Here is a 25,453-nt window from a genome sequence, read left to right as displayed (position 1 = left end):
TTCAAAGTTGAAAAGTATATATGACAACTGGAGTGGAGTTAAATGACACGTTTATGTATTATATCAATTCAAAATAAAGATATTTTTGTAGGAATGTTTGGAAAAAATCAAGAAAATTAGATACTCCCTCTCAGTTTATATGACTCGCTTTCTTTTTCGGCCAATCCAAAAAAGAATGAAACATTTTTATATTTGGTAACAATTTAACTTTAAAAAATATCCATTTTACCCTCAATGAAATAATTTATAGCCACACAACACCTATCACTTATTTTTAGATCACATATTTTACAATTTTTTTAATTTCTTAAATTTCGTGTCAAGTTAAACTAGCTCTTATAAAATAGGACCGGGAAAATAATACGATATCTGGAAGAAACTGGATAGTTTCCCATAAAAGCAATAATAAAAAAATCCTCTCTTAGATTCTTTTGGTTAACACTGGACAATTTTTTCTTTCCCAAATTCTCCTCAAATCCACCACGTAATTACACCCAACTGCCACTTCATCTCACTCTCCTCCCATGGCTACTCTGCAAACTCATCTCCATTTTCCCATCTCTTCTTCACCAAGATTGTTTCATTTCAAGAACCCCAATTCAGTTTCTTTCTCAAAAAGCTTTTTTTTCTCCAGAAAGCTTAATGGGTTGTTTAGTTATTCTAAATTTGGTGCAAAAGATTCATTCTTTTGTTGTTGTCAAGCTAGTGGTGAAATTTTACCCCTTTCATCAGCTCAGAAGGAGAAGGAGACTAATGAAAGGCCTCCTTTTGATATCAATTTGGCTGTCATTCTTGCTGGTTTTGCTTTTGAAGCTTATACTAGTCCTCCAGTAAATTTCTCAATCTTTATATGTTCATTTTTATGTTTTTCTCTTTATTCGTAAATCGAAAATCAGTGAATCTTAGTCGCTCAGTTGGTTGGTTATCAAACTTTAAAACATTAAGAAACTTAATTGAAAATAGATTCTAATAGAGCAGGTCTTTCGGAAACAGATTCTCTAACTCCACGAGGTAGTGGTAAGGTCTGCGTACACTCTACACTCTCCAGACTCCTCTTGTAGGATTTCACTGTGCATGTTGTTGTTGTTCATTGTATTCTATTAGAGCAAATAGATATTGAGGATTCTTATAGCTGACTCCAACTAACTTGGTATTGAGGTGTAATTGATTGGCTAAAAAATTCGATCTTTTTTTTTGTAAATAAGAGTGTTGATAGGTATGTAGCTGTTCATTTTTCTATTTCTTTCTTTATTAATAAATTGAAAATGGACTTGAATAGAGTGTATGGATATTGAGGATTCTTGTAGTAGCTAACTCCAACTAGTTTGGTATTGAGGTGTAGTTGATTGGCTAAAAAATTCAGTCTTTTTTGTACATAAGAGTGTTGATAGGTATGTAGTTGTTCATTTTTCTATTTCTTTCTTTATTAATAAATTGAAAATGGACTTGAATAGAGTGTATGGATATTGAGGATTCTTGTAGTAGCCAACTCCAACTAGTTTGTAATTGAGGTGTAGTTGATTGATTGACTAAAAATTTCTCTTTTTTTTTGTAAATAAGAATGTTAATATGTATGTAGTCTGTTTTTTTATTATAAATAAATTGAAAATGGACTCGAATAGAGTGAATAGATATTGAGGATTCTTATAGTGGACTCCAACTAGTTTGGGGTTGAGTTGGAGTTGATTGATCGACTGTTGATTCATTTTTTGTAAATAAGCATGATGATGTGTATTAGCTGTGGATTGGAGGAAAGAAATTGCTTGCCAAAGTATCTTGCATTGTGGGTTCTTTTCAGTTTGGTGCTGTAGAAGTCATAGAGGACATGCTCGTAAAGTATGATTTTGTGCTGCCTTAAAGTTGTGATCTTTGAGTTTCAGTAATTCGTATTATTGTTTTGGCATCTTATCACTCTGTTGCGATTCTAGTTTAGGAAATGAACATAAATGTGCTTTCCCTATAGTAGTCATACCCCACAAACTCATGATAATAAATGAAGGGAATATTTTCATCACAAACATATATAAGGTGATGATCACTTGCCTAACTGGATTTTCGTTGAACTAAATTTTGCTTAGAAGGAAATTAAGCTTGCAAATATTCTACAAATCTTGAAATGTTTATGATGAAGCAAAAAGTAATTAAGCTGTTGAATTATTTTCCAAGTCTGATTTAATTTGCTTTGTTTGATATTGCTTGATCAGGACAATGTCGGAAAGCTTGAGGTGGATGCGGCTAATTGCAAAACCATATTTCTTTCAGAGTATGTAGTTGTTTTCTTTTTACTGAAATAGAAAACTTACACTGTAGGAACTTGAGTTATAGGTCCTTTAAATTGGTCGGATCAAGTAAAGGGCACACGTATGTTCCACTGATGACGGCTATGAAGAATGCTCATAACTGATTGTTTTTGTCTCATTCAGCTTAGTTTGTTTTGCTTTTTCTTTAAAATCAAATCACCTTAGACAATTTGTCAGTTTGCCCAAAACTAGATTCATGCATGTGCAACTGCAAATGAGTTGGATGTGCCTGTTTCATTCGGAGGTAGTAGGATTTGGCGTGGATCATGATTGATAATTTTCTCTCATAATTGACAACCATCTTCCAGGTCATTTGTGCGTGAAATTTATGATGGCCAGTTGTTCGTAAAGCTAAAGAAAGGTCTCAATTTACCTGCTATGGATCTTTGGGTAAGGCATCTGCCATTTAATATTAGCAAATGATCAAATTTCAATTGAAGCATGCCTTACTGTTCTTTCCTTATTCAAATGATTGCTTCTTATGCATTTGTTTAATTTGCTGACTCCTGTTTTGATTTAATTGCTTAATTTTCTAACCAAATTTCAGGGAACGAGTGATCCGTATGTGGTGTTACAGTTAGATAGTCAAGTCGTCAAAAGCAAGGTGAAATGGGGGTAGGTAGTTGGTCATGTGTTATACTGCAACCTTTTACTCTTTCCAGTTGGAACTTCTCTAGATCTTGTAGGTTTACTTAACAATGAATCAGGATCTTTGCATGTAGTCAACATGTTCCTGTGCAAGTATTGCTTGCATTAAGCCGAATGATAAAGTAACTAATAAGAGAGTCTAGAAAGTCTATTATGGTTGCTAAATTCCGTCTTCTCTTCGGTTGGAGAAACGTATCAAATTTTTAGCAAAAACTCATACTGGATTAAGTAGAATTCCATTATTTTCATCCGTAACTCATATTCTATTATTATCTTGAGTGTGATTATTCCAGCAATATCTTATTTGAAGTTCCATGCTTCTTAATCCTCTTAATTTGTCATCGAGAAGCAAAAGGTCTACAATTGCTACTTTCTGTTGGAGAATAAAGCTATCCTTTTCTTTGTTCAAATTATGCACTATTTCAATCTTGAAATATCATCCAATAGCAGAAAAAATGTTAATTTCATGAATTAATGTTTGCAGGACAAAAGAGCCAACATGGAATGAGGAGTTTGCTTTAAATATTAAGCAGCCACCTCTGTATGATCTTCAGGTTGATAACTTGAGTTCATCCTTTCTCTCTAATGGTTTATTAATTAAAGGATAGCATTCCAGAAACTGTAACATTTTGCTTTTGAAATATGACTTCAATTTGCTGTAACTTAGCTCTTCCACATTAGAAAGTTTAATACACGGTATGTGGTACGCTAAATCTCCTAATGATAAATGAGCAGCTCTAGTAAGATATGCAACTTGAAAAGTTTTAAGCTTTGTAGATATTCCAAGCTTCATTAAAGGATGCTTCCTATGAACACTGCTAAATTAACCGTGTCTTCTGAGTGACTGCTATACAATTATGGATGTGTAGGCAATCTTCCCATATCCAACAGTGTCTTCCTGCTGAATACTAGTTTTGTATTTCTACTTCCTGCTGAGATCCATAGAATTAACCAAATTGGAACAAACAGAATCAGTCTTTTAAGGTTATTGGCCTCGGGCTAGAACTTAGGGATCCAGAACTGCACATCTTGGTTTATGTTGTCTAAGATATCCACAACAGTCTGCTTCTGTCTTTTTAGCTACAGTCTTTAAAATGAGGAACAACTTATTTTTTCGTTATTTTTACCGGTATCTGCTCATTAGAGGACTTTCGGATGCAGTTATTTCTCAATTCCAGATCTGATGAATTATTCATTACTACTGTCAGCTTGCAGCTTGGGATGCAAATCTGGTGACTCCACATAAACGCATGGGAAATGCAGCAGTTAATTTGGAACACCTCTGTGATGGTACGAGCTCAAGAAATGGCTCTCATGAAATTGTGCTTCAAATAATTGTCTAGTTATCATGTTGGCAAAAATATCATTCATGTAAAATAAGGTTTGGCTTCCTTTCCAACTTATCCCATGAAAATGGGGGAAGAAGTTCTGAGTTCATCTTCAGTATGCATTTTGGTTGTGTTTTGATGGCTACGTTGAAGGTGTCTCATTGCTCATAAAACAAATTGACAAAGGAAGAACACTTCTTAAAGGAACCAAATTAGTTTCAATGGTTATACACTTCTGAATACTATCTTAACTGATATAAGAGCTGACATAAGGATTAGGCTGATGTACATATTCCATTGATGTTTTAATTTGTGAAAATAACAAACATGTGCTTTTCTAGGAGATTCTCATGAACTGCTGGTTGATTTGGATGGAATGGGCGGTGGTGGGAAGATAGAGATAGAGGTAAGTTGATTCGAATCTGGAGGCATATTCAAGGTTCAAAATCACTAAGACCTTATTTATGTGTAGGAAGCAACCAGGTGTTTGGTTGGTTCATTTTCTTTTGGTTCTTCCTGACTGGATCACTGGAACTTCTATCTGAATATGGCTTTCTGGTTAAGAGTTAATTTGTTTTTCGAACTTGTTGAGACAAAGAAATAAAGCTTTTTTTATTTAAATGAATTTCAGATCTTCATTTTGTGAGGATCCATCACATTATTTTGATGTACTCTATAGCTGAATAGCATGCTAATCTGTAAATTAATGGAAAATCTCTTCTCTTATTGCAGTAGTTTAGCAGTGAATAAATACAATACATTAGGTGCTAACTAAGGAAAGAAATTAAGATTGATTCCTATGAATCTGCAGTGATTCCTATAAATCTGCTACCTAAATATAGCTATGTATATTACTAGATTTAAGTCTATATACATTCTATAACACTCCCCCTCAAGCTGGAGCATATATATTGATCATGCCCAGCTTGTTACAAAGATAATCAACTCGAGTTCCATTCAATGCCTTAGTGAGTAAATCAGCTACTTGCTCTCCTGTCTTCACGTAGCCAGTGGAAATCAAGTTTTCCTGAATCTTCTCACGAATAAAATGACAATCAACCTCAATATGTTTAGTTCTTTCATGATACACCGGATTTGAGGCAATATGCAAGGCAGCTTGATTATCACACCAAAGTTTTGCTGGTGTATGATGTTCCAACCCAATTTCAGTTAGAAGATGATGTATCCACATAATCTCACACGTAGACTGTGACATAGCTCTATACTCAGATTCTGCACTAGATCGAGATACAACACTTTGCTTCTTACTTCTCCATGAAACTAGGTTCCCTCCAACAAAGACACAATAGCCTGTAGTCGATCTCCTGTCAATTTTGGATCCGGCATAGTCAGCATCTGCAAAACACTCAACACGAGTATGACCATGATTGCTATACAATATCCCAAGTCCAGGGGCTCCTTTCAAGTAACATAAAATCTGCTCCAAAGCTGCCCAATGTTTGATTGTAGGCGAGGACATAAACTGGCTGACAACACTTACTGCAAAAGCAATGTCTGGACGAGTCACACTGAGGTAGTTTAACTTCCCAACTAACCTCCTATATCTCTCGGGATCATCAAAGAGGTCGCCGTCATCTTTCATAAGCTGCACATTGGGAACCATTGGAGTACTGCAAGGTTTAGCTGCTAACTTTCCAGTGTCTGCAAGAAGATCAAGAATATACTTTCTCTGAGACAACAAAATTCCCTTCTTGTTTCTATTCACCTCTATACCCAAAAAGTATTTCAACTGACCCAAGTCTTTCGTATGAAACCTAGTATGCAGGAAAGATTTGAGGGAAGAGATCCCCGCATAATCACTTCCTGTGATGACAATGTCATCGACATACACAACCAGTAAGATAGTGCCAACTGCTGATTGTCGGTAAAAGACTGAGTGATCACATTTGCTCATCTTCATCCCAAACTCCAGGACTACCTCGCTGAACTTCCCAAACCAAGCTCGCGGACTCTGTTTCAAGCCATACAAAGACTTTTTCAAATAACACACTCTCCCATACTCCCCCTGAGCAACAAAACCAGGTGGTTGCTCCATATATACTTCCTCTTGAAGATCACCATGAAGGAATGCATTTTTGATATCCAACTGATGTAAAGGCCAATTCTCAGAAGCAGCTAGAGATATGAACAAGCGGACGGAAGTAAGTTTGGCAACTGGAGAGAAAGTGTCTGAATAATCCACCCCATAGGTCTGAGCATACCCTTTAGCCACAAGCCTGGCCTTAAGTCTTGCCACAGAACCATCTGGATTTACTTTAACTGTGAACACCCACTTACATCCCACTGGTTTCTTCCCACTAGGTAAATCCACCAAATCCCATGTGTGATTTTCCTCTAAGGCATGTATTTCCTCAAGCATCGCATCATACCATCCAGGATGAGTCAAAGCTTCCTTCATTGTTTTGGGTACAGAGATAGATTCTAAAGAAGCAACCAAGGACCTTGACGTAGAGGATAAGCGGTCATAAGAAACAAAATTAGCAATGGAATACGTCGATTGACAAGTCCTTTTACCTTTGCGAAGAGCAATAGGGAGATCAAGATCATCTGAAGGATCGGGTGAAGAAAGATTTGATAACAAAGGAGCTGGTGCAGAACATGTATCATCGATCTCTCGTCTTCTCGAATAAACTTGAACAATTGGTGGTCTTACCGGAGTAGAAGATGTGGGCCCAGTAGTCAAATTGTGTTCAATAGGGGAACTAAGAGAATGAAGGACATCATCTAATTGTTTTGTCACATCACGAGTAACTTGATAGACTAACCACTCATCTTCCTCCCCCTGAGTTGTCGAACTGGGAGGTGCATAGAAGAATGGTGTCGTCTCTGAAAATACCACATCATTTGACACCAAATATTTACCAAGCTCGGTAGAATAGCATCGATACCCCTTCTGAAGGCGAGAATAACCCAAGAAAACACACTTCAATGCTTTAGGGTCCAACTTGGTAACAGATGGCCGAACATCTCGAACATAACATGTGCTTCCAAACACCTTAGGCTCCACTGGAAATAGTGGCTTGTTTGGAAAAAGAACACTGTAAGGCACATTACCAACAAGAACAGTCGATGGCATGCGATTAATCAAGAAACAAGCTGTGGAGACTGCATCAGCCCAAAATTGTTTAGAGACCTTCATTTGGAACAAAAGTGCTCGAGCTGTCTCAAGCAGATGCCTATTCTTTCTCTCGGCAACTCCATTTTGAGAGGGTGTATCAACACATGAAGTTTGATGGAGAATACCGTGTTGTCTCATGTAGGATTGGAACAATTCTGACATATATTCTTTAGCATTATCACTCCTCAGAATACGCAACGAAGTATTGAATTGAGTTTTGACCTCCGCACAAAAGGCACAAAAGTGAGTAAACACTTCAGAACGACTCTTCATAAAATAAATCCAAGTCATTCGAGAGAAATCATCCACAAATGTGACAAAATACTTATATCCAGTTTTAGAAACAACAGGACATGGTCCCCAAACATCAGAATGAACTAACTCAAACATCGACTCCACCCGCTTATTAACCCTTGGATTTGTTGAGCTACGATGGTGTTTGGCAAATAGACATGACTCACAATCCACTGAAGAAATATTCTGAAATTGAGGACAAAGTTTCTTCAACGTAGGCAAAGAAGGATGTCCCAATTTACAATGTGCCTCGAATGGAGACATGACACTAGAGAAGGCAGCAAATCGAGGCTCCCAATATTCATCAAGAATGTAGAGATTATCAGATACATGTCCTTTTCCAATAACTTTATTTGTCTTCAGATCACGAAACAAACAATGATCAGGAAAGAACGAGATATAACAGTTTAGGTCCCTAGTAAGCTTGCTAACAGACATCAAATTAAAGGCTAACTTTGGTAGACCTAATACAGATGACAAGGTAATAGAGGATGTTGGTTTTACAATCCCAGATCCTATAATCTTACAGAGCGAACCATCAGCAACCGTCACAGGAGAGAGTGCTCCATGTGATCGAAAGCTAGAGTATATATTAGGATTACCTGTCATGTGATCTGTGGCACCTGAATCGATCACCCATTTATTCGAAGAGGATATAAGACATGCTTTTCCTGACTCAACAAGGGTAGTAACCGGAACAGATTTCTTTTGTAAGTTTTGATATTGCGAGAATTTTGCAAACTCTTCTGCTGAAACCAAAATTCCTTTATCCGAAGATGTAGGAGTCACAATTTCAGTCATTTTCTCCAAATATTTTAGTAGCATATGAACTTATCAACAGCAAGTATAACTAGAAGCATGTACGTCAGTTTGTGACCCCACAAACACAGATGAACAGAGTCAAATGATTTTATCAACCAAGAAACCAATTGTCGACGCAGAATAAAGAAATTGACTACTTGACCAGTAGATTCAGCAAGCAGTGAACAATAAAATACCCAAATAAGTAGTTCAGAAAAAAGAAATCTTGAACCAGCAGTTTATCCACACAACACCAATTATCTGAACCGAAGTAGGAGCTAGCAGCCACGGAACCACAAATCACAGACCAGATTCAATGTCGCAGAACAGAAACAAACCTGGAAGTGAAGAACAGACTTTTTGAATCGTGTTTTAACACCAGAACATGCACCTTCACGTGCTGGTGTGTGATGAATAGGCGAACTGTATGAGCAGTGTGTGACTGCCACTGGCTTCACACCCAGATGATAGAGAAGACTGGTTTGGCCGGAAAATATACTCCACCTCCTTCTGTGGTGGCAGTACGCAGACTGACCACTCTAAATCAGTGGATTAGAAATCCAAACTCTTCCGTAACACAGCCAAAACGACACGAGCCAATAGGCTCTGATACCATGTAAATTAATGGAAAATCTCTTCTCTTATTGCAGTAGTTTAGCAGTGAATAAATACAATACATTAGGTGCTAACTAAGGAAAGAAATTAAGATTGATTCCTATGAATCTGCAGTGATTCCTATAAATCTGCTACCTAAATATAGCTATGTATATTACTAGATTTAAGTCTATATACATTCTATAACACTAATCTTAACTTCAGAAATATCCTTCTTAAATGGTACTCAATTTGACCATTGTTTATCCAATTCGAGATTTCACTAATTGTCCTAATAACATGATACAGATTAAGTACAAGAGTTTTGAGAAAATTGAAGAAGAAAAGAAGTGGTGGAACATCCCAATCATTACAGAATTTCTAAAGAAAAACGGTTTTGAGTCTGCTTTGAAGACAATTCTGGGTTCCGAGACTGTTCAAGCTCGACAATTTGTACAGTTTGCGTTTGGACAGATGAAGCTACTTAATGATGCATATAATGATTCAAGTAGCAGCAGCAGTCCTGTTGTGGAATCAGATGTACTACCAGAGTCGCAGCAATCGTCCAACTTGGATGACTCAAGCATGCCCCCAGAATCAGAAATCTCAAATAATTTGAAAGACACTAAAGTTGATGGTGAAGTGGAGTTTAATCGTGATGGAAGTGACATAACCGATGACCATGATTCCCCTGGCACTAAGATTTTTGAGAGCTCTCAATCAGATAAACATTTCTGGAAGAATTTTGCTGATACCGTCAATCAAAATGTTGTTCAAAGACTTGGTCTCCCTGCTCCTGAGAAAATAAAGTGGGATAATCTTGACTTGTTAAATAAGATTGGATTGCAATCACGAAAAGATGCAGAGGCAGGTTATGTTGAATCTGGTCTTGCAACTCCTGATAAACAAGAAAATGTTAATGGTAGTGCATCAACTGAACCACCTATTCTTAACAACATTCAGTCATCACTTCCAGATATCAAGAAGGTGACACAAGACTTATTGCGTCAAACTGATTCCATTTTGGGAGCATTGATGGTTCTAAATGCCACAGTTTCTCAATTCAACAAAGGAGCAGGCCTTTTCGGAAAGGGTGATGCTAAAGAAGATTCTTCAACTGGACTGGAAAATGACATCCTTGGATATCCCATGAATAAAGATGGGATAGTGTTGGATGAGAAGAAAGCTGAGGAGATGAAGTCTCTTTTCTCAACAGCAGAGACTGCCATGGAAGCTTGGGCACTGCTAGCTACTTCATTGGGACATCCGACTTTCATCAAATCTGAATTTGACAAATTATGCTTCTTAGATAACGAGTCAACCGACACAGAGGCAAGTTCATATATTTCTGGCTGTGAGTTCTTAGTTTCTATCAGATTTCTTATATCTGATTTATTTGATCCAAGGAAAGCTATTCTACTGATTTTGGATTCTGTAAGAGCTGCAGGTAGCGCTCTGGCGTGATTCATCAAGGAAACGGTTAGTCGTTGCTTTCAGGGGAACAGAACAAGTAGGTTCTGGTGTTAAAACACATCTGTAAAACTTGTTGATTTAGCTTACTTGGGGATAACCCTTTTTTCTTTGATCCAGACTAAATGGAAAGATCTTGTGACGGACTTGATGCTAGTTCCTGCAGGGTAACATCTATATCTGTACATGAATAGTCTGGCTTTAGTTTCTTTTTCTCTACTTTGCCCTTCTGGTTTCTTTTTACTACTGTGTTGTTTTTCCTGTTACAGTAAACAAATAATTTTCATCCTTCACTAAGTTCTCTGAAAGTGCACTTCTAATGAAATGCAACTGTCTATTATGAATGCTTAAAGAAATTTTCTTAGAGGAATACGATTTGAAGACAACCTTCCATCCTGTATTAGTAAGTGTAGACTGCAAATACCAACATAGCTTAAGGTTTTCCAGAATTTTACAGGAATTTTTTCTAACTGACACTATTGAGAAAAGTTTGAACATCAAACAGAATTAGAAACAATAAGAAATAGCCTAGCAGAAGGGGAGCCTTGATGTAATTGGTAAAGTTGATAAAGTTGCTGCCATGTGACCAAGAAGTCACGGGTTCGAGCAGTGGAAACAACCTCTTGCAGAGATGCAGTGTAAGGCTGCGTACTGGCCCTTTCCCGGACCCGCCCATAGCGTAAACATAGCGCACCAAGCTGCCTTTTTTTTTTAGAGATAGCCAAGAAATTTGAATTATATGTTCTCGCTTCTTCATTATTTGGATGTTGGCTAGAAACTTTATATGGTTAAGCAACCACTGTCCATTTTATTTTGTATCCTGAGTTGTCTCCTACTCTGCAGGTTGAATCCTGAAAGGATAGGAGGGGACTTCAAGCAAGAAGTTCAGGTGGCACTGAAATTCTTACTTTCTATCTCTAAGTGCCTGAATTATGAATGTATTCTACTTATATTTATAATCCTTCTCATTATCATTACCAGAGGTTATTTTTGTAGGTTCACAGTGGTTTCCTAAGTGCATATGACTCAGTTAGGATTAGGCTCATCTCGCTTATCAAAAAAGCAATTGGCTACCGGTAAGTGGACTGTCAAACAAAACTGTACATAATTGTTTCTCCTTTCGAATGGCTCTTTCGTACGTTCAAGTAGAAGTCTTGGCAAATATTTCTACAAGTCTTTACTAAGTGGACTCGTGTCATGAGCTTAGTGTTACACTCCAACTCTTAAAACTTGTAATGCACTTTTGCTTTACTGAGATGTCTAGACCTGCCTTAGTCTTTTTTCTTCTGTTTTTCCTTCTTTTCGTGTGGATCTTGTTGCTGCTGCTGTACATCTTATTCTTTGCCTTCTTCGCGGTTTCTGCTTTCTTCTCTGTTTATGATGTACTTACTTCACCACTAAACATTGACGTCACATCGCTTATTACAATTTTAATGTATTTTCTAGGGATGATGATCTTGACACACCAAACAAATGGCATGTTTACGTGACTGGCCATAGTCTTGGTGGTGCATTGGCTACTCTTCTCGCTCTTGAACTATCATCAAGTCAACTAGCTAAGTAAGCTCCTCCTTTTCTCTGCTTATATCTGTAGCTTGTTTCTCATCCATTCTATATAATTTACCATTTACCAACATCTCTCCAATAGGGCATGCATGTTTGGTTTTCTGCTGTCTATTTGACATGTTTGTAGTGTTCTTTGAGAATTTGATGATACTGAGTTGACCACAGAGCCAGGAGGCTTTTTAGAGAAGTTCAAATGATCCAACGTCACCTACTTTTCTTTCTCAGCCACACTATTTGTTCTATACTTCTATAGTGTTTTGTTATTACGTTGTTATGATATATCATTAATTCTTGGAGACTTGCATAGAATTCCTCAAAATTGGATCTTCTTTTAAGTTCCATATCACATTGTTTCAGTGTTCTTACTGCTTTTAGTTCCGTATTCCCTTTACCAACTGCTTTGAAATGCCTTACTTGAGCATAGGGTCTATGGGAAACAATCTCTCTATCTCTACGAGGTAGGTAGGGTAAGGTCTGCATACACTCTACCCTCCCTAGACCCCACCTATGGAATGGGTATGTTTTTTGTTGTTGTTGTTTTAAGAGCAGAAGTTGTAGAATTGTTGGTAGAACCCTATCACAAATGTAGTTTCGATGCTAGTTCCGTAAATAAACCTAACCATGGACCTGTATTCCAGTCTTATATCTATTCTGATCAGTATTCCCATCATTCCATTGATCAGAAGGTATCTCAATTGACCCTTGTTACTGCTGTAAGGTTCAGTAATAGGTAGGGCCGTAGGGATGACAGTGTTTGAATGTGTGACATTTTGTACCCAAAACTAATGTGCTACCAAGCTGCTGCACATCCCTTCAATTGTTCCATGTCACCACTTTGAAATCTTCTCTTGATGGTTTCATCTTTTTTAACCAAATTGGACTTGTAGGACCCTTAGTAAATTGTGATTGCTAAGTTGCTTGCTGCTTGTTCCATAATAATAGAACATCTTGCAAATTAAGGAATTCCCGCAAAAAGAACATGTCTGCATTTGTTAAATCCAAATTGTCGGGCTGCCCTTGTTCTTGAAGTACTTGTGGAGAAAAACCAAGGCCTCCATATCTATCATGCTAACACTACATATGTGACTGTCTTATCTTTCTTGTTGGTTGTGTTAGGCATGGAGCTATACGTGTGACCATGTACAACTTTGGATCTCCAAGAGTTGGAAACAAAAAGTTTTCTGAAGTTTATAATGAGGTATTGTTTACTCTCTGCAGAAGTGAAGTGCTTATGTTGAGACTAACTATATTCTATATTGCCATTATGGTCTCGCCATTCGTTTATGACAATCTTTTGCAGTTATAAATTAAAGCGGTCTTTACTTCTTAAACAAGTTAATGAAGGAAAAACAAAAAACAAGAACCAAGAAAAGAAAGGAAAAATTGACACACTAATAAATATACACAAGCTGGTTCACATACTCAGCCTTGCACCCTTGCCTAATTATCCCTCCTCAGTAACAATGGATGAAAATGATTTTTGATGTTCTCTCTCGACTCTTGGTCTCTCTTATGGAGGTGGCTTGAAATATTTGAAGTGTGAAACTCTTGGGGTTTCAGAACATGCTATTGAATATGCATTGGTGCGTTGTCCAACATGTCAGACCAACTTTTAGCAAGTTTGAGCCATAATCAGATGCCTTGTCACATTGTTTGCCGATAGTTCATGAGAATATCTTGCCTGTTCTTCTAATGTAACATGGTGAACTGCTGTAACACATTGTTGTAGCTCTTTAAGAAAAGTTACTTACAAAATCACTTTCGCCTGCTTTGGAATCGTACTGAGAGTTTAATTTTGTTAAATATTGAGCGACTCTATATAACTTAGTTGCTTCTTATATTTTAGAAAGTTAAAGACAGCTGGAGGGTTGTAAATCACAGGGATATAATACCAACAGTTCCTCGCTTGATGGGCTACTGCCATGTTGCTCAACCCGTTTATTTGGCAGCTGGAGATCCGACAAACACAATGGTGAGTAGATTTCATTTTCAAACTTTTTACACTATACAACGTTGGATTGGTAGAATTTTGGCACTGGTAAGGAAGTTTTGTTTTACGTTAGAGCTTAAAGTGGAAAAATGTGTCGGATGGTTAGCTTAATCTGATGGAAATTGCAGAAGGTTCAAAACAATTGACCTTTGTTATATGTTCTATAGAATTATTTACTCAATTGCTCGAAATAACTTTTTGAGATTTTCTTCTTTGTTAAGGTAGAAAGTATCGAGAAGGTCTATGTCATTTTTTACTTATTGTGTATGGAAACCTACTATCCCTCCTCCCTGGAGGAAGTCAGAAAGAAAGTATGATCATATTTGACATCATTCCTTTTATCCTTGAAAGGAGCTTGTTACTTAACTAAATATGTCTCGGGACATTACATTTCAGGATAATATGGAACTCTTGGAAGATGGTTACCAAGGTGATGTTATCGGAGAGGCCACCCCTGATGTTATTGTCAGTGAATTTGTATGTTTCTCCACCTTTGTTCTCCTGTGTCTTTATTTCCTTCTTTTTCCGTTTTGTGTTCCATTTCATCCATTAATGATATGTTCTATTATGATCTTGAACTGTTAAAATTGTACTGCTACTTACCATACATTTGATCACTTGAGACTTTTGTTTATTCATTTCGTTCAATACTTAGCCTAATGGAGGGTATCCTTGAGCATAATGTCACGGACTTAGAGTTTTGTTTTTGCTAAAGCTCCGTGTGGCGTTAAGATCGCTAAGAGAGACAAGAGAGCTTTGGAAGAAGGCTTTTTTTATTGCTTTGGAAGATTGCTTACAACTTGAGTGATGCCTTGCAAATGAATGGCACCTCTATTTATACTACCATCTAAGGACTAAAGTGTAAATTAAAATTACTTTACAAGTCCCTAAGATATTTACACATTGGTCCCTTTCTAGAGAATTCTACATTATCTAGGACCTTCCGTAGCCTTCTTGAGAAATCTAAAGGATTCTAGAGTTCTCCACAAGCCTCTCCTCAACTCTAGAATCTTCCGCCCCTATCCGGATGCGGAATTTGACTGGCAAAGTGGCGGGACGTCACAATAAGCTTATCAATTCACTCCATTAGATTAAGTTTCGAGTCAGCAGGAAGCTATGTTGCTCGGAGCCTTGTGTCGGATCCTTCAAAAGCTATGCATTTTTGGAGGATCCGACACAGGTTTGGCAACATTTTTGGGAGGTCCGAGCAACAATTGGGGGAGGGGAGCTTATTCTGAGTTATTTTTGCTATATGGAAATTATTTCCTTTTTATTTAAAGGTAAATAACTCTTGAGAAGCTCACGATTACTTATCGTAACGTTTTGTGCAGATGAAAGGTGAAAAAGAACTTATTGAGAAAATACTGAACACAGAGATTAACATATTTCTAGCAATCAGAGATGGCAGTGCACTTATGCAGCACATGGAAGACTTCTATTACATCACTCTGTTAGAGGTACTTGCATTTTCCATTCACATCTTACCATTCTGAACTATGTTGCTCGAACTCTTCAAAAATGTCGACAAGTGCATGTCAGATCCGCCAAAAGTAGTGCACTTTTGAGAATCCGACATGTGTGCTGCAACATTTTTGAAGAGTCCGAGTAACATACATATGCAACATGATATGTACTTACTTTTTTTATGCTTTCTAATTCTTTTTCTAGAATGTGAGATCAAACTATAGAACTGTTCCAAGGCCACAGCTGACAGAAGAGAAGAACATATCAATTGGCTAAATTGGAAATTATCAAAATTCACCAATGTTGATATTTTATTTCCAAAGGTTGTAAATAACAATAACACCAAAAAAAATTGGCTACATTTATTGTATATATGTATGATTTTTATTTATGCAATTGTACATTGTTTGGTTATTTTTGTTAATTGTTACAAAATTTAAAAAATGATAGAATAATGAAAACAAGTAATTGTTTTAAAATAATTGCCTTGAACTAAAAATAGGAATTTTTTTTTTACAGACTACAAAGAAATGGCATGAAAGAAACATAAGGACTTCCACTAGTTCTATATTTTACTAACCAAGAGTATCATTACTACCTAGATCTTTGACTAATAGATAAAATCATTCTTCCTTTAATCAGAAGTCTCGAGATTTAAACTATGAGTATAGTGAATATCTCGATAAGGAGTTCTAATTTAACTTTATGTTGAATCGCGTTCCAAATACAGATATTGAACATTGGGTAGAAAAAAACTAGTACTACCTTTTACATATGCAAGCTTTTTTGAAAGATTCTTAGAAAAGTTTGCTGCTTTCATATTATGGCTCATGATTTTCAAACTTTGCCTTAAAATGTCAACTTCCCTTTCTCTCTTGAGTTCTTGTTGTTCCTTTGAAGCTATTTGCTCTTTTAGAAGTGCAATTTTTTCCTCTTTTTCTTTCAACTCTCTATGCATCTCCTCTAATAATTCCATTTGTTTTGTTTTCCAACATAGTCCTCTTCCTAGTCAAGCAAATCAAACACATTAGAAGGACAAAAAAAACCGACTTTCTGACATAACAACTGTTCGTTGAGTGACTATCTGATGAAATTTAAACGTACCTTGATTTGTCCTATGAATAAGGTCATCATCTTGATAGCAAAATAAAGTTGCTTTCATTTCTCAATTGCTTCATCTCTTCTAGCTTCTTCATTCCTCATTTGCTCTAACAAATAACTTGTTGCTAATTGATGCCACTCTTTATCTTCTTTTACACTCAAATTCTCTATTCCTTCACACTTCTCTTCTTCTTTTTCTTCCAATTTGAGAGAAGTGGGTTTTGGGGAAATATTTGGGTGTTTGAGTTTATGACTTGAAAACATCAATATATATACTTCCCCTAAAAATATCCAAAACACCCTCATTTAATTTTTTTTTTTTTTTACTAGAAGCAAAAATGCTGGATGCATTAGCAAGAAACTGTACAGGATGCCAAATCTACATTGACTTGCTATTTGAAACTACAAGTGTAATAAGTTTGATATCATATTCCAACCTAGCCATGTTTTTTTGTCAGACAGGGAAACAAAATTGAGCTGAAACATGTTCTCCTGTTTCGCAGAATCCAACAAGCTCCGCGACTACTTCAGCACTTTCACGTTCATTTTGCATGTTAAGAGGATCTGACCAGAGTTTATTCACAAGCTGTAGCCGTCTCCTCTGTTTTCCTTCTGGTGGAATGTCCCATGAATTTCATGTACATCATTTCCCTTTCTTCTGCATTTAGCTTGGAGCTCACCCGATATTCCCTCTCCTGCTTCAGAGCCTTAATACTTGATGAGACATAGCCAGCAGGGTCATCACCCAAAAGAGCAGGACTAGCCTGCTAAGTGTTGGTCTAACCATGTCAACCTCCTAAGCTCAACTTCCATGTATATCTGATCTGATGGATCCCCTTTAAATAACATGTAAAATTGAGTACACGTGACACAAATGCCACAACATTATAATTTGCTGCCTTTGGTCCTCAAACACCAAGTGCCATGACAACGGAGATTGTTCGGTTTTATATCAGCTTCATCACTTGCAGCTTCATTTGCTTCCAACTCCAGCACCTTGCAAACAAGCAACTGCTTCTGGTACTGTAACTTAGCTACCCTTCCTTTCAGCTCAGTAACATAAGCTTTATACTCCGAATGTTCTCTTCAGCTGCTTTTTTAAACATCTTTTGCATCTTCTTCATGTTAACAGAGTTTGACTGCCTTGATCTAGGAGTACCCTCCCTCGATGAGATACAGTTACTGTCCATTCTTCTAATTGGAGTGCTTTTTTGGCTACAGAATGAATTACCAGCAGATCCAACATTATTGCATTCTGGTGCTCTGTTCTCAATCGATGTTGCAGGATGAAGGAGACATAGGAGAACACGGTGATCGAATTATATTTGGCATGTTACTGGTGTTACTCAAATTAAAAGGAAGCACCTTTTTCTTTTTTGGAGTCCTCAAATCAACAGATTCCTGACAACTTGGAAGATGCATGACTAATTCGTCTATAGATCTCTGAACATTTTCAAGTTTCTGTTCTAACATCACCTAATCAGATCTCATTCCAGAAACTGATCTTCAGGCCATTCCCCACTCTGAAAGTGGCACGACCCAAGATTAGTCCCTAGGCATGACACGGCATACTTGACCCCGAAGGGGTCTTACACAAGCCTCGTAGTAATCATTCATTGCATAGGTAAATAGAAATAAGCGAAAAATTAAAACTTCTCTCAAGAAAGTCAACTTCTTTCAATATAAGGAAATAGGAACTAGACTTGTCTCAATCACCATCTAAAACATAGAGTACAAATAGGGACTTAGCCCTTTATATCAATAAAGTCTCCATAATAGGAAACTACAACATAGTCTAGATTATAGAGGAAACTAGAATCAAAACATCTTGTCCTCGAACTTGAGGACTCACCAAGCCGGGGGAATAGTCAACCCAAGCTTCTCTTCAAGAAAGTGGAAGAACTATCAACGACCCGAACCTACACTCATAGTAAAGGGAAAAGGGGGTTAGCACATAAAAATGTACTAAGTACGGAAATATGCATAAAACCTTTAAATATGCTTTAAAAGGGACATTTTAGGAAAAACATGCATTTATGAAGTTTGGAGACCAACATATATCAACAATGTCAATTATAAGCCAAAAGACACAATTATAGCCATAACATAACAACCCATCACCTTAGCAACCTTTAAAGAATACTTGTGCAATGTGTAGTTGGCATCCCATAATACCAACCACACTAAGTACCCTTTGAAAGCTACCTTGGTAATGCATATCATCAATAGACTTTATCATAAACATAAGTCATAAGAGAAGAACTAAAAATGTACATCATTTGAACATAAGGAGAGTCATGCATATCACTATCCAATAATAATACATGCATACTTTCATATTTCATCATATCATAAACGAACTATCCCATGAGCCTCTTAATAAGTTCACTTGTGCCATGTACAAGTAAGGTCCCATACCCCTACTTATACTAAGTCATACCAAGAAACTCATAGTTTAGTCCTTAGCTTATTCATTATCTTAATTGCATAGGGAAGAGTAACCTATAACCGACATAGACCATGTGAGCTACATGGAATTCGGTGTCATATGACCCCACACCGAAAGAAGGCGCTCTACTTGCCTAAGGTAGAACAAACTATATAGCTATAAGGTGGATCCACTAGTTAAGTCCTATGTTGGCACATAGTTTTAGGATGGGGAGATTGCTTCTGGAAACCCGACCTATTGCATTAGCGGAGGGGCTTCCATCTCATAAGTATCACTAGGATGACCCAACCTATTGCATTAGCAGAAGGGCCTTTTCCTCATTGTCCATATCCACTTGGTGCTAAGAGTTACTTCCCAAATTATACATTAATTGTATTTAGATTGTATCTACATGTGTGAAGGAATACTAGCCTTCGTTCAATACAACCATCATAATAGCTCATAGATTCTTTATAGGTGAGAATGTACTTTCAACCTAGAATCAACATATCTATGTGAGTAAAACTTTCACATAATCATTCATAGTGTCTTCATGAGAAACATACTTTCAATCAACACATCATAATAACATCATCCTAGACAATTCATAATCATATGTGTGCATAGGGATAAAGGAAACTACTCTTTCAACATTACCCTAATTCACACATAAGTCATAGGATCTTCACCTTTCAAGTGGAATAACAATTCATGTATTGAAATCTTAAACATATAATGTCATCATACATTGCCTTCAAGGCTATACATTAAGATTCAACTCTTACCATTGACCCTTTTAAGGGTTACCAACAATACCTTGTAATTACACTTAGAATTATCACATTAAGCATAAGTAAAGCAAGATTAATCAACTAATTCAACATATCCACAATTGTAGGTAATCACCTTGCATCAATACATTTATCAATATTCAAGAAATTGGGGTCATGGGGTGCACATGGGTTCAAGGGGATTTTCACAATAGAAATCATCAATTAACTTCAATTCATACATAATATAGGTCAAATAACATAATGAAAATGTTTTTGTTGAGAACCCATGGCTAGAGTAGAAATCTTAGTTTTGGTGTTGGAATCACGAACCCTTGAGCCCTAATCTTTAAGCTCTTGTGTTCATCAATGGAGGACTTGTAGAGAGAGAAATATTTGAGGAATTGGGTTTTGAGAGAATGATTTGGGTGTTGGTGTTTTTGACTTAGGAATAGGTGCAAAATGACTTAAAACATATATATATTTTACCCTTAAACTACCAAAAACACCCCCACATTAATTGGACTAAAAAGGAAATAACCAACTTGTCCCTCATTAACCCCAGCCTGTCCATGTTCACGAGCCGTGAAGTGCTCCACGAGCCGTGGTTGTGGGACCGATGGGTTTGTGGTTTATTGTGACGCGTCTCGAGTGGGTTTGGGATGTGTCCTCATGCAACGGGGCAAAGTCATCGCTTATGCTTCAAGGCAACTCAAGGTTCATGAGAAGAATTACCCAACTCATGACCTTGAGCTAGCGGCGGTAGTATTTGCTTTGAAAATTTGGAGACACTATTTATATGGGGTACACGTAGATGTGTTTACCGACCACAAGAGTCTCCAATATGTGTTTAGTCAAAAAAAGTTGAACCTCCGACAAAGAAGGTGGTTGGAACTTCTAAAAGACTATAATATGAATGTCCTATACCACCCCGAAAAAGTCAATGTGGTTGCGGATGGATTGAGTAGGTTATCCATGGGTAGTGTTGCTCATATAGAAGGGGAGAAGAAGGAGTTGGTTCGGGATGTGCATAGGTTGGCTCGGTTAGGGGTGCAACTAATGGATTCCACCAAGGGTGGAGTTGTGGTACATCATAATTTCGAATCATCGTTTGTAGTTGATGTGAAATCTAAGCAACACCTTGACCCAATTTTGATGGAATTGAAAGAGTCGGTTTTCAACAAGTCCATTGAGGCTTTCTCCCAAAAGGGAGATGGTGTGCTTAGGTACCAAAATAGGTTATGTGTTCCGGACATCGATGGTTTGAGGGAGAAAATTCTTGAGGAGGCTCATTGTTCGCGATATTCGATTCATCCGGGCACCACTAAGATGTACCGTGACCTAGGGGAAGTCTATTGGTGGAACGGAATAAAGAAGGATATAGCGGACTTTGTGTCCAAATGTCCAAATTGCCAACAAGTCAAGGCCGAACATCGAAAGTTGGGTGGTTTACTCCAAGACATATTTATTCCCACTTGGAAGTGGGAGGAGGTGAACATGGACTTCTTGGTAGGCTTGCCTCGTTCAAAAAGGCAATATGATTCTATTTGGGTCATTATTGATAGAATGACCAAATCAACCCACTTCATTCCTGTCAAGACTACGTTTTCGGTGGAAGACTATGCTAGATTGTACATTAAGGAGATAGTGAAATTGTATGGAGTTCCTTTATCTATCATATCAGATAGAGGTCCTCAATTTACATCACATTTTTGGAGAGCTTTCTAACAAGGGCTAGGTACAAGTGTTAAACTTAGTACCGCTTTCCACCCTTAAACGGATGGTCAAGCCGAACGAACCATTCCAACCTTAGAGGACATGTTGAGGGCGTGTGTGATTGATTTTAAGGGAAATTGGGATGATCATATTCCATTAGTAGAATTTGCCTATAACAATAGTTACCACTCCACCATTGCTATGGCTCCATTTGAAACACTTTATGGTAGAAAGTGTAGGTTACTGGTTAGTTGGTTTGAGGTAGGTGAGTTTGCTTTGTATGGTCCCGACTTAGTATATGATGCTATTGAAAAAGTTTGACTTATTAGGGATAGGTTAAAAACGGCCCAAAGTCGACAAAAGTCTTATGCCGACCATAGAAGGAGGGATCTTGAATTCGAGGTTGGTGATTGGGTCTACTTGAAAATCTCACCCATGAAGGGTGTGATGAGGTTTGGTAAAAAGGGGAAGCTTAGTCCCCGGTATGTAGGTCCGTATCAAATCTTGCAATGTATTGGCAAGGTTGCTTATGAATTGGACTTGCCAAGTGAATTGGCTCCGGTTCACCCGGTGTTCCATGTCTTTATGCTCAAGAAGTATATTGGTGACCCGGTGTCCATTCTTCCTTTAGAAGACTTAGGGGTTGACGAAACTCTTTCTTATAAGGAAGTCCCGATCGAGATCTTGGACCGGCAAGTGAAAAAGTTGAGGAATAAGGAAGTGGTTACCGTTAAAGTCCTTTGGAGGAATCATATGGTTGAAGGTGCAACATGGGAGGCCGAGGCCGACATGAAGTCATGATACCCTCACCTCTTTTCTTCTACCCCTATTCAAACTTGAGGTAACTTATTTCTTGAGTTTTGTATTTTTGGAGATCTTGGGTGATATGAGTTTCCTTGTGATTTCCTTATTATGTGCATGTTCTTGTGAAGATTCATATTTAGTACATTTGAGTTTTCATAAATTTCATATTCCTCATGTTGGTTTTGCACCTTAGTATGATAATTGCATAATTGACCTTATGAGATGAAATGATGAACATGCTTTGCTATACTTGAGATGATATGGCTTATTGGCTCTTTTATGTTATGATTGAGATTACTGAAAGTTGGAGAAGGTAGTTCCTCCTATATGATATGTTTTATTTAAAAATATATATAAAAGGAAAATGACTGAGTTTTCGAGAAATTGATTAAACTTATGTTTTAAGAGAAATCGAATTTCCAAAAGAACAGAGTCGCCACTTAATATTTTAGTAAAAAAAATCAAGAAAAAACTTAAAGTTTTCAAACGATTTAAATAGATAAAATCAATTGAAAATAAAAGGGTTCGAAGTTCAATGTACATTCCGAGAAGGTGTTAGGCCCTCGGAATGCCCGCTAACTCGCGGTTGACCGGCGATTTGACCAAAAATGATTTTGACTAATTTTAAAATTTTAACTAAGTAAAAGAAATTACTAATTTTTGAAATTTTAACTAAGTAAAAGAACTCATTTATTTTAACTATTTTTTAGATTTTAACTAAGTAAATGAGCTCATTTATTTTAACTATTTTTTAGATTTTAACCAAGTAAATGAACTCATTTATTTTAACTTATGTAATTATTACAATTATCATTTTTATCATTTTTATTTATCTTAAGGGGGAATGAACTAAATGGGGCTTTTCTAAAGGGGAATAGTTCATGAAATATCAACAAGACTAATGTTAAAATAAAAAACTAAGTAATAAAATATTTACTTTAATTTGAAAATAAAATGAAATGACCATTCTTGGGAATTTAATTAAATTAAACCGTAAGATAATTAAAGTGTTGTCAAATACAAATAAAGTAAGTAAGAGAGGGAAAGGAAATATTCAAATTTGGGCCTATTGCTGCGTTTTGGGCCTCTTTCAGACCATTTTCGCTCCTGAAAATCGTGATACAGCGAGTGTATACTTTGCATATGGGTTGTATTTTGACCCGTTTTCTTGTATATCGGATCATATACCAAGCGTATACAATCCTTTTGACGCCTGCAACCTGTGTTTTCATTTTTCAAACTCGTATACTGCGTTTCCGTCTATATACTAACGTACACAGCAGGTATATCAGTGCATACAGGCCATTTTTCAGCCTGATTTTAGCTTTTCCAGAATATATTTTCAATTTCCAGCCCCGGTAATTCCTTCCTTTTCATTCGGACAAGATGAGGCTGACTCGAACACGATACAACTCAACGATATGCAAGGATTTGAGTCAATTAGACTCGGCCAAATTTCACATGCAAAACGGAGAATAATAAGAAGTTAAAAATCACAATACAAATAATTAAATAAACATCAATGAACTATCAATCTAAGAAGTTTGAAATTGCAAGGTAAGAGGACATCCTTCGAAATGAAGTAGACATATGACCCGGTTTCAAACTATTGATCCAACCATAACAAATTTTATTTAGAACCGAGCCAACAAAGTCATGAATTGCTACCCAACAATATTTTGTGCACCAAAATACAAGAAAAAGAAACAGAACACATAAGTTTAAAGGGTAACCTAAACTACAAATCGGAAACATGTATTATGGGTTAAAGAGTCACTGTAAATTAATAAAAAAAAACAAAGGAAAGCTGCTGCAAATTTTGACTAACAAAACAACACACTAAAAGGAAGTGATTTCTAAGCTTCAAAAAATTGAGTAATCAGCCGACATTAAACTAACTCGAAACAAAGCGATGATTTTTATCCTAAGGGTGACAAAAAAAGTTAATTACTTGCAGCCAAACTTCACAGTTAGCCGACAAACAATAAACAAGAAACTAATTAAATAAGAATCTTGATTCAATTTCACAATGCCAATCTTGAGCTGCATTTTTTTTTTATGATGACCGCAAGAGTAGCAAGACATGTCAAAACCGACAACAAACATGAACCATCACGGCATTTGACCACAACATATTTTAGAAGACCAACACGAGATACAATATGAGATGACCCTGAGTGAAGAATTTTAAAGCATCAAATCATGTCAACTTATAAACGAACTCATCATTTTACTGATCGACCAAAGAGATATGCTTTAAACAACCCAAAATAGGTACGAGATATAGGTAGTAAGCTAATCGGTCCAGATTGGTTATATTGGTCAATATACAAGCAAATAATCGATCTACGACATGTTAAGAGAACAAATCCAACAATGGTAGCTAACCAACAGTGAACACACACAAGACAAAAATATAAGTATGAATCATCAACATTTCAAGCAAAGGTCCGCACATGGAGACATTTTTTCGAGCTTAGAAACAAAACGACTGGCAACATACACAACACGCAAGCATATCTTGTATCAACATGACTGTAGAGAAGAATAATGAACCAAATTCCAAGCCGACATATTAAACTCGAAATCTACTAAAAAGTTAAGTTATTTACCTTGTTTAGGGCAGCGAACGAGATGAGACGAGACTAGAAGGACCACGACTTTACCACCAACTTCAGAACACAAACAGTAGCCAAGAATCTGGGCAAGAATACCCAAATAGTACCCTAGAGTTCAAAGGAAACTTGTAACATGGAAAGAAAATAACACAAAGACCCTAAACGAATTGATTTTCTCTTTCAGAGTATTATCCAACTTCCACTTAAGTTGCTCTCTATAGTTTCGCTCGAAAATTCTAACTCCCAATCCCCTTTTACAATGAATGAGAGGAGAATATATATAGGAGACTACTAGGGTCCGAAATCTTTTTGGGAGGGAAAGGGATGAAATCGGATTCAAGCCATTTCAAATTTCAAAATAAAAAATCTTTCACCCTTTTGGAGAGACATCTTTTCCTTGTGATTTCAACCCATTTCGGAAG

The 25,453-nt window shown here is 36.9% G+C and overlaps 1 protein-coding gene and 1 pseudogene across 1 annotated transcript; one reads left to right on the top strand and one right to left on the bottom strand.

Moving 5' to 3' along the window:
• The first annotated feature begins 441 nt into the window (after positions 1-441).
• On the top strand, positions 442-16,011 carry LOC125808879 (uncharacterized). Its single transcript, XM_049488546.1, has 18 exons — positions 442-830; positions 2,205-2,263; positions 2,609-2,690; positions 2,848-2,915; positions 3,433-3,502; positions 4,157-4,238; positions 4,618-4,682; positions 9,414-10,436; positions 10,552-10,614; positions 10,695-10,741; positions 11,418-11,463; positions 11,571-11,650; positions 12,021-12,134; positions 13,257-13,338; positions 13,987-14,112; positions 14,527-14,607; positions 15,462-15,587; positions 15,799-16,011. Exons 1-18 carry the CDS (start codon positions 525-527, stop codon positions 15,868-15,870), a joined length of 2,592 nt encoding a protein of 863 aa, XP_049344503.1. The 5' UTR covers positions 442-524; the 3' UTR covers positions 15,871-16,011.
• A 1,012-nt stretch (positions 16,012-17,023) lies between these two features.
• Positions 17,024-18,168, bottom strand: LOC125808713 (kinesin-like protein NACK2; annotated as a pseudogene).
• Positions 18,169-25,453: the final 7,285 nt, after the last annotated feature.

This window comes from Solanum verrucosum, unplaced genomic scaffold (genome assembly GCF_900185275.1).
Source record: "Solanum verrucosum unplaced genomic scaffold, falcon-dt-bn FXZP01000218.1, whole genome shotgun sequence".
Classification (NCBI taxonomy): domain Eukaryota; kingdom Viridiplantae; phylum Streptophyta; class Magnoliopsida; order Solanales; family Solanaceae; genus Solanum; species Solanum verrucosum.
The sequence above is the reverse complement of the archived record's forward strand: the minus strand, read 5'-3'. Positions and strand labels throughout refer to the sequence as shown.

Coding starts and splice junctions, on each gene's coding strand:
- LOC125808879 (XM_049488546.1), top strand. CDS start 525: ATGGCTACTCTGCAAACTCATCTCCATTTTCCCATCTCTTCTTCACCA. Junction 3,503..4,156: donor CACCTCTGTATGATCTTCAG/GTTGATAACTTG, acceptor TACTACTGTCAG/CTTGCAGCTTGGGATGCAAA. Junction 11,464..11,570: donor ACTTCAAGCAAGAAGTTCAG/GTGGCACTGAAA, acceptor TTATTTTTGTAG/GTTCACAGTGGTTTCCTAAG.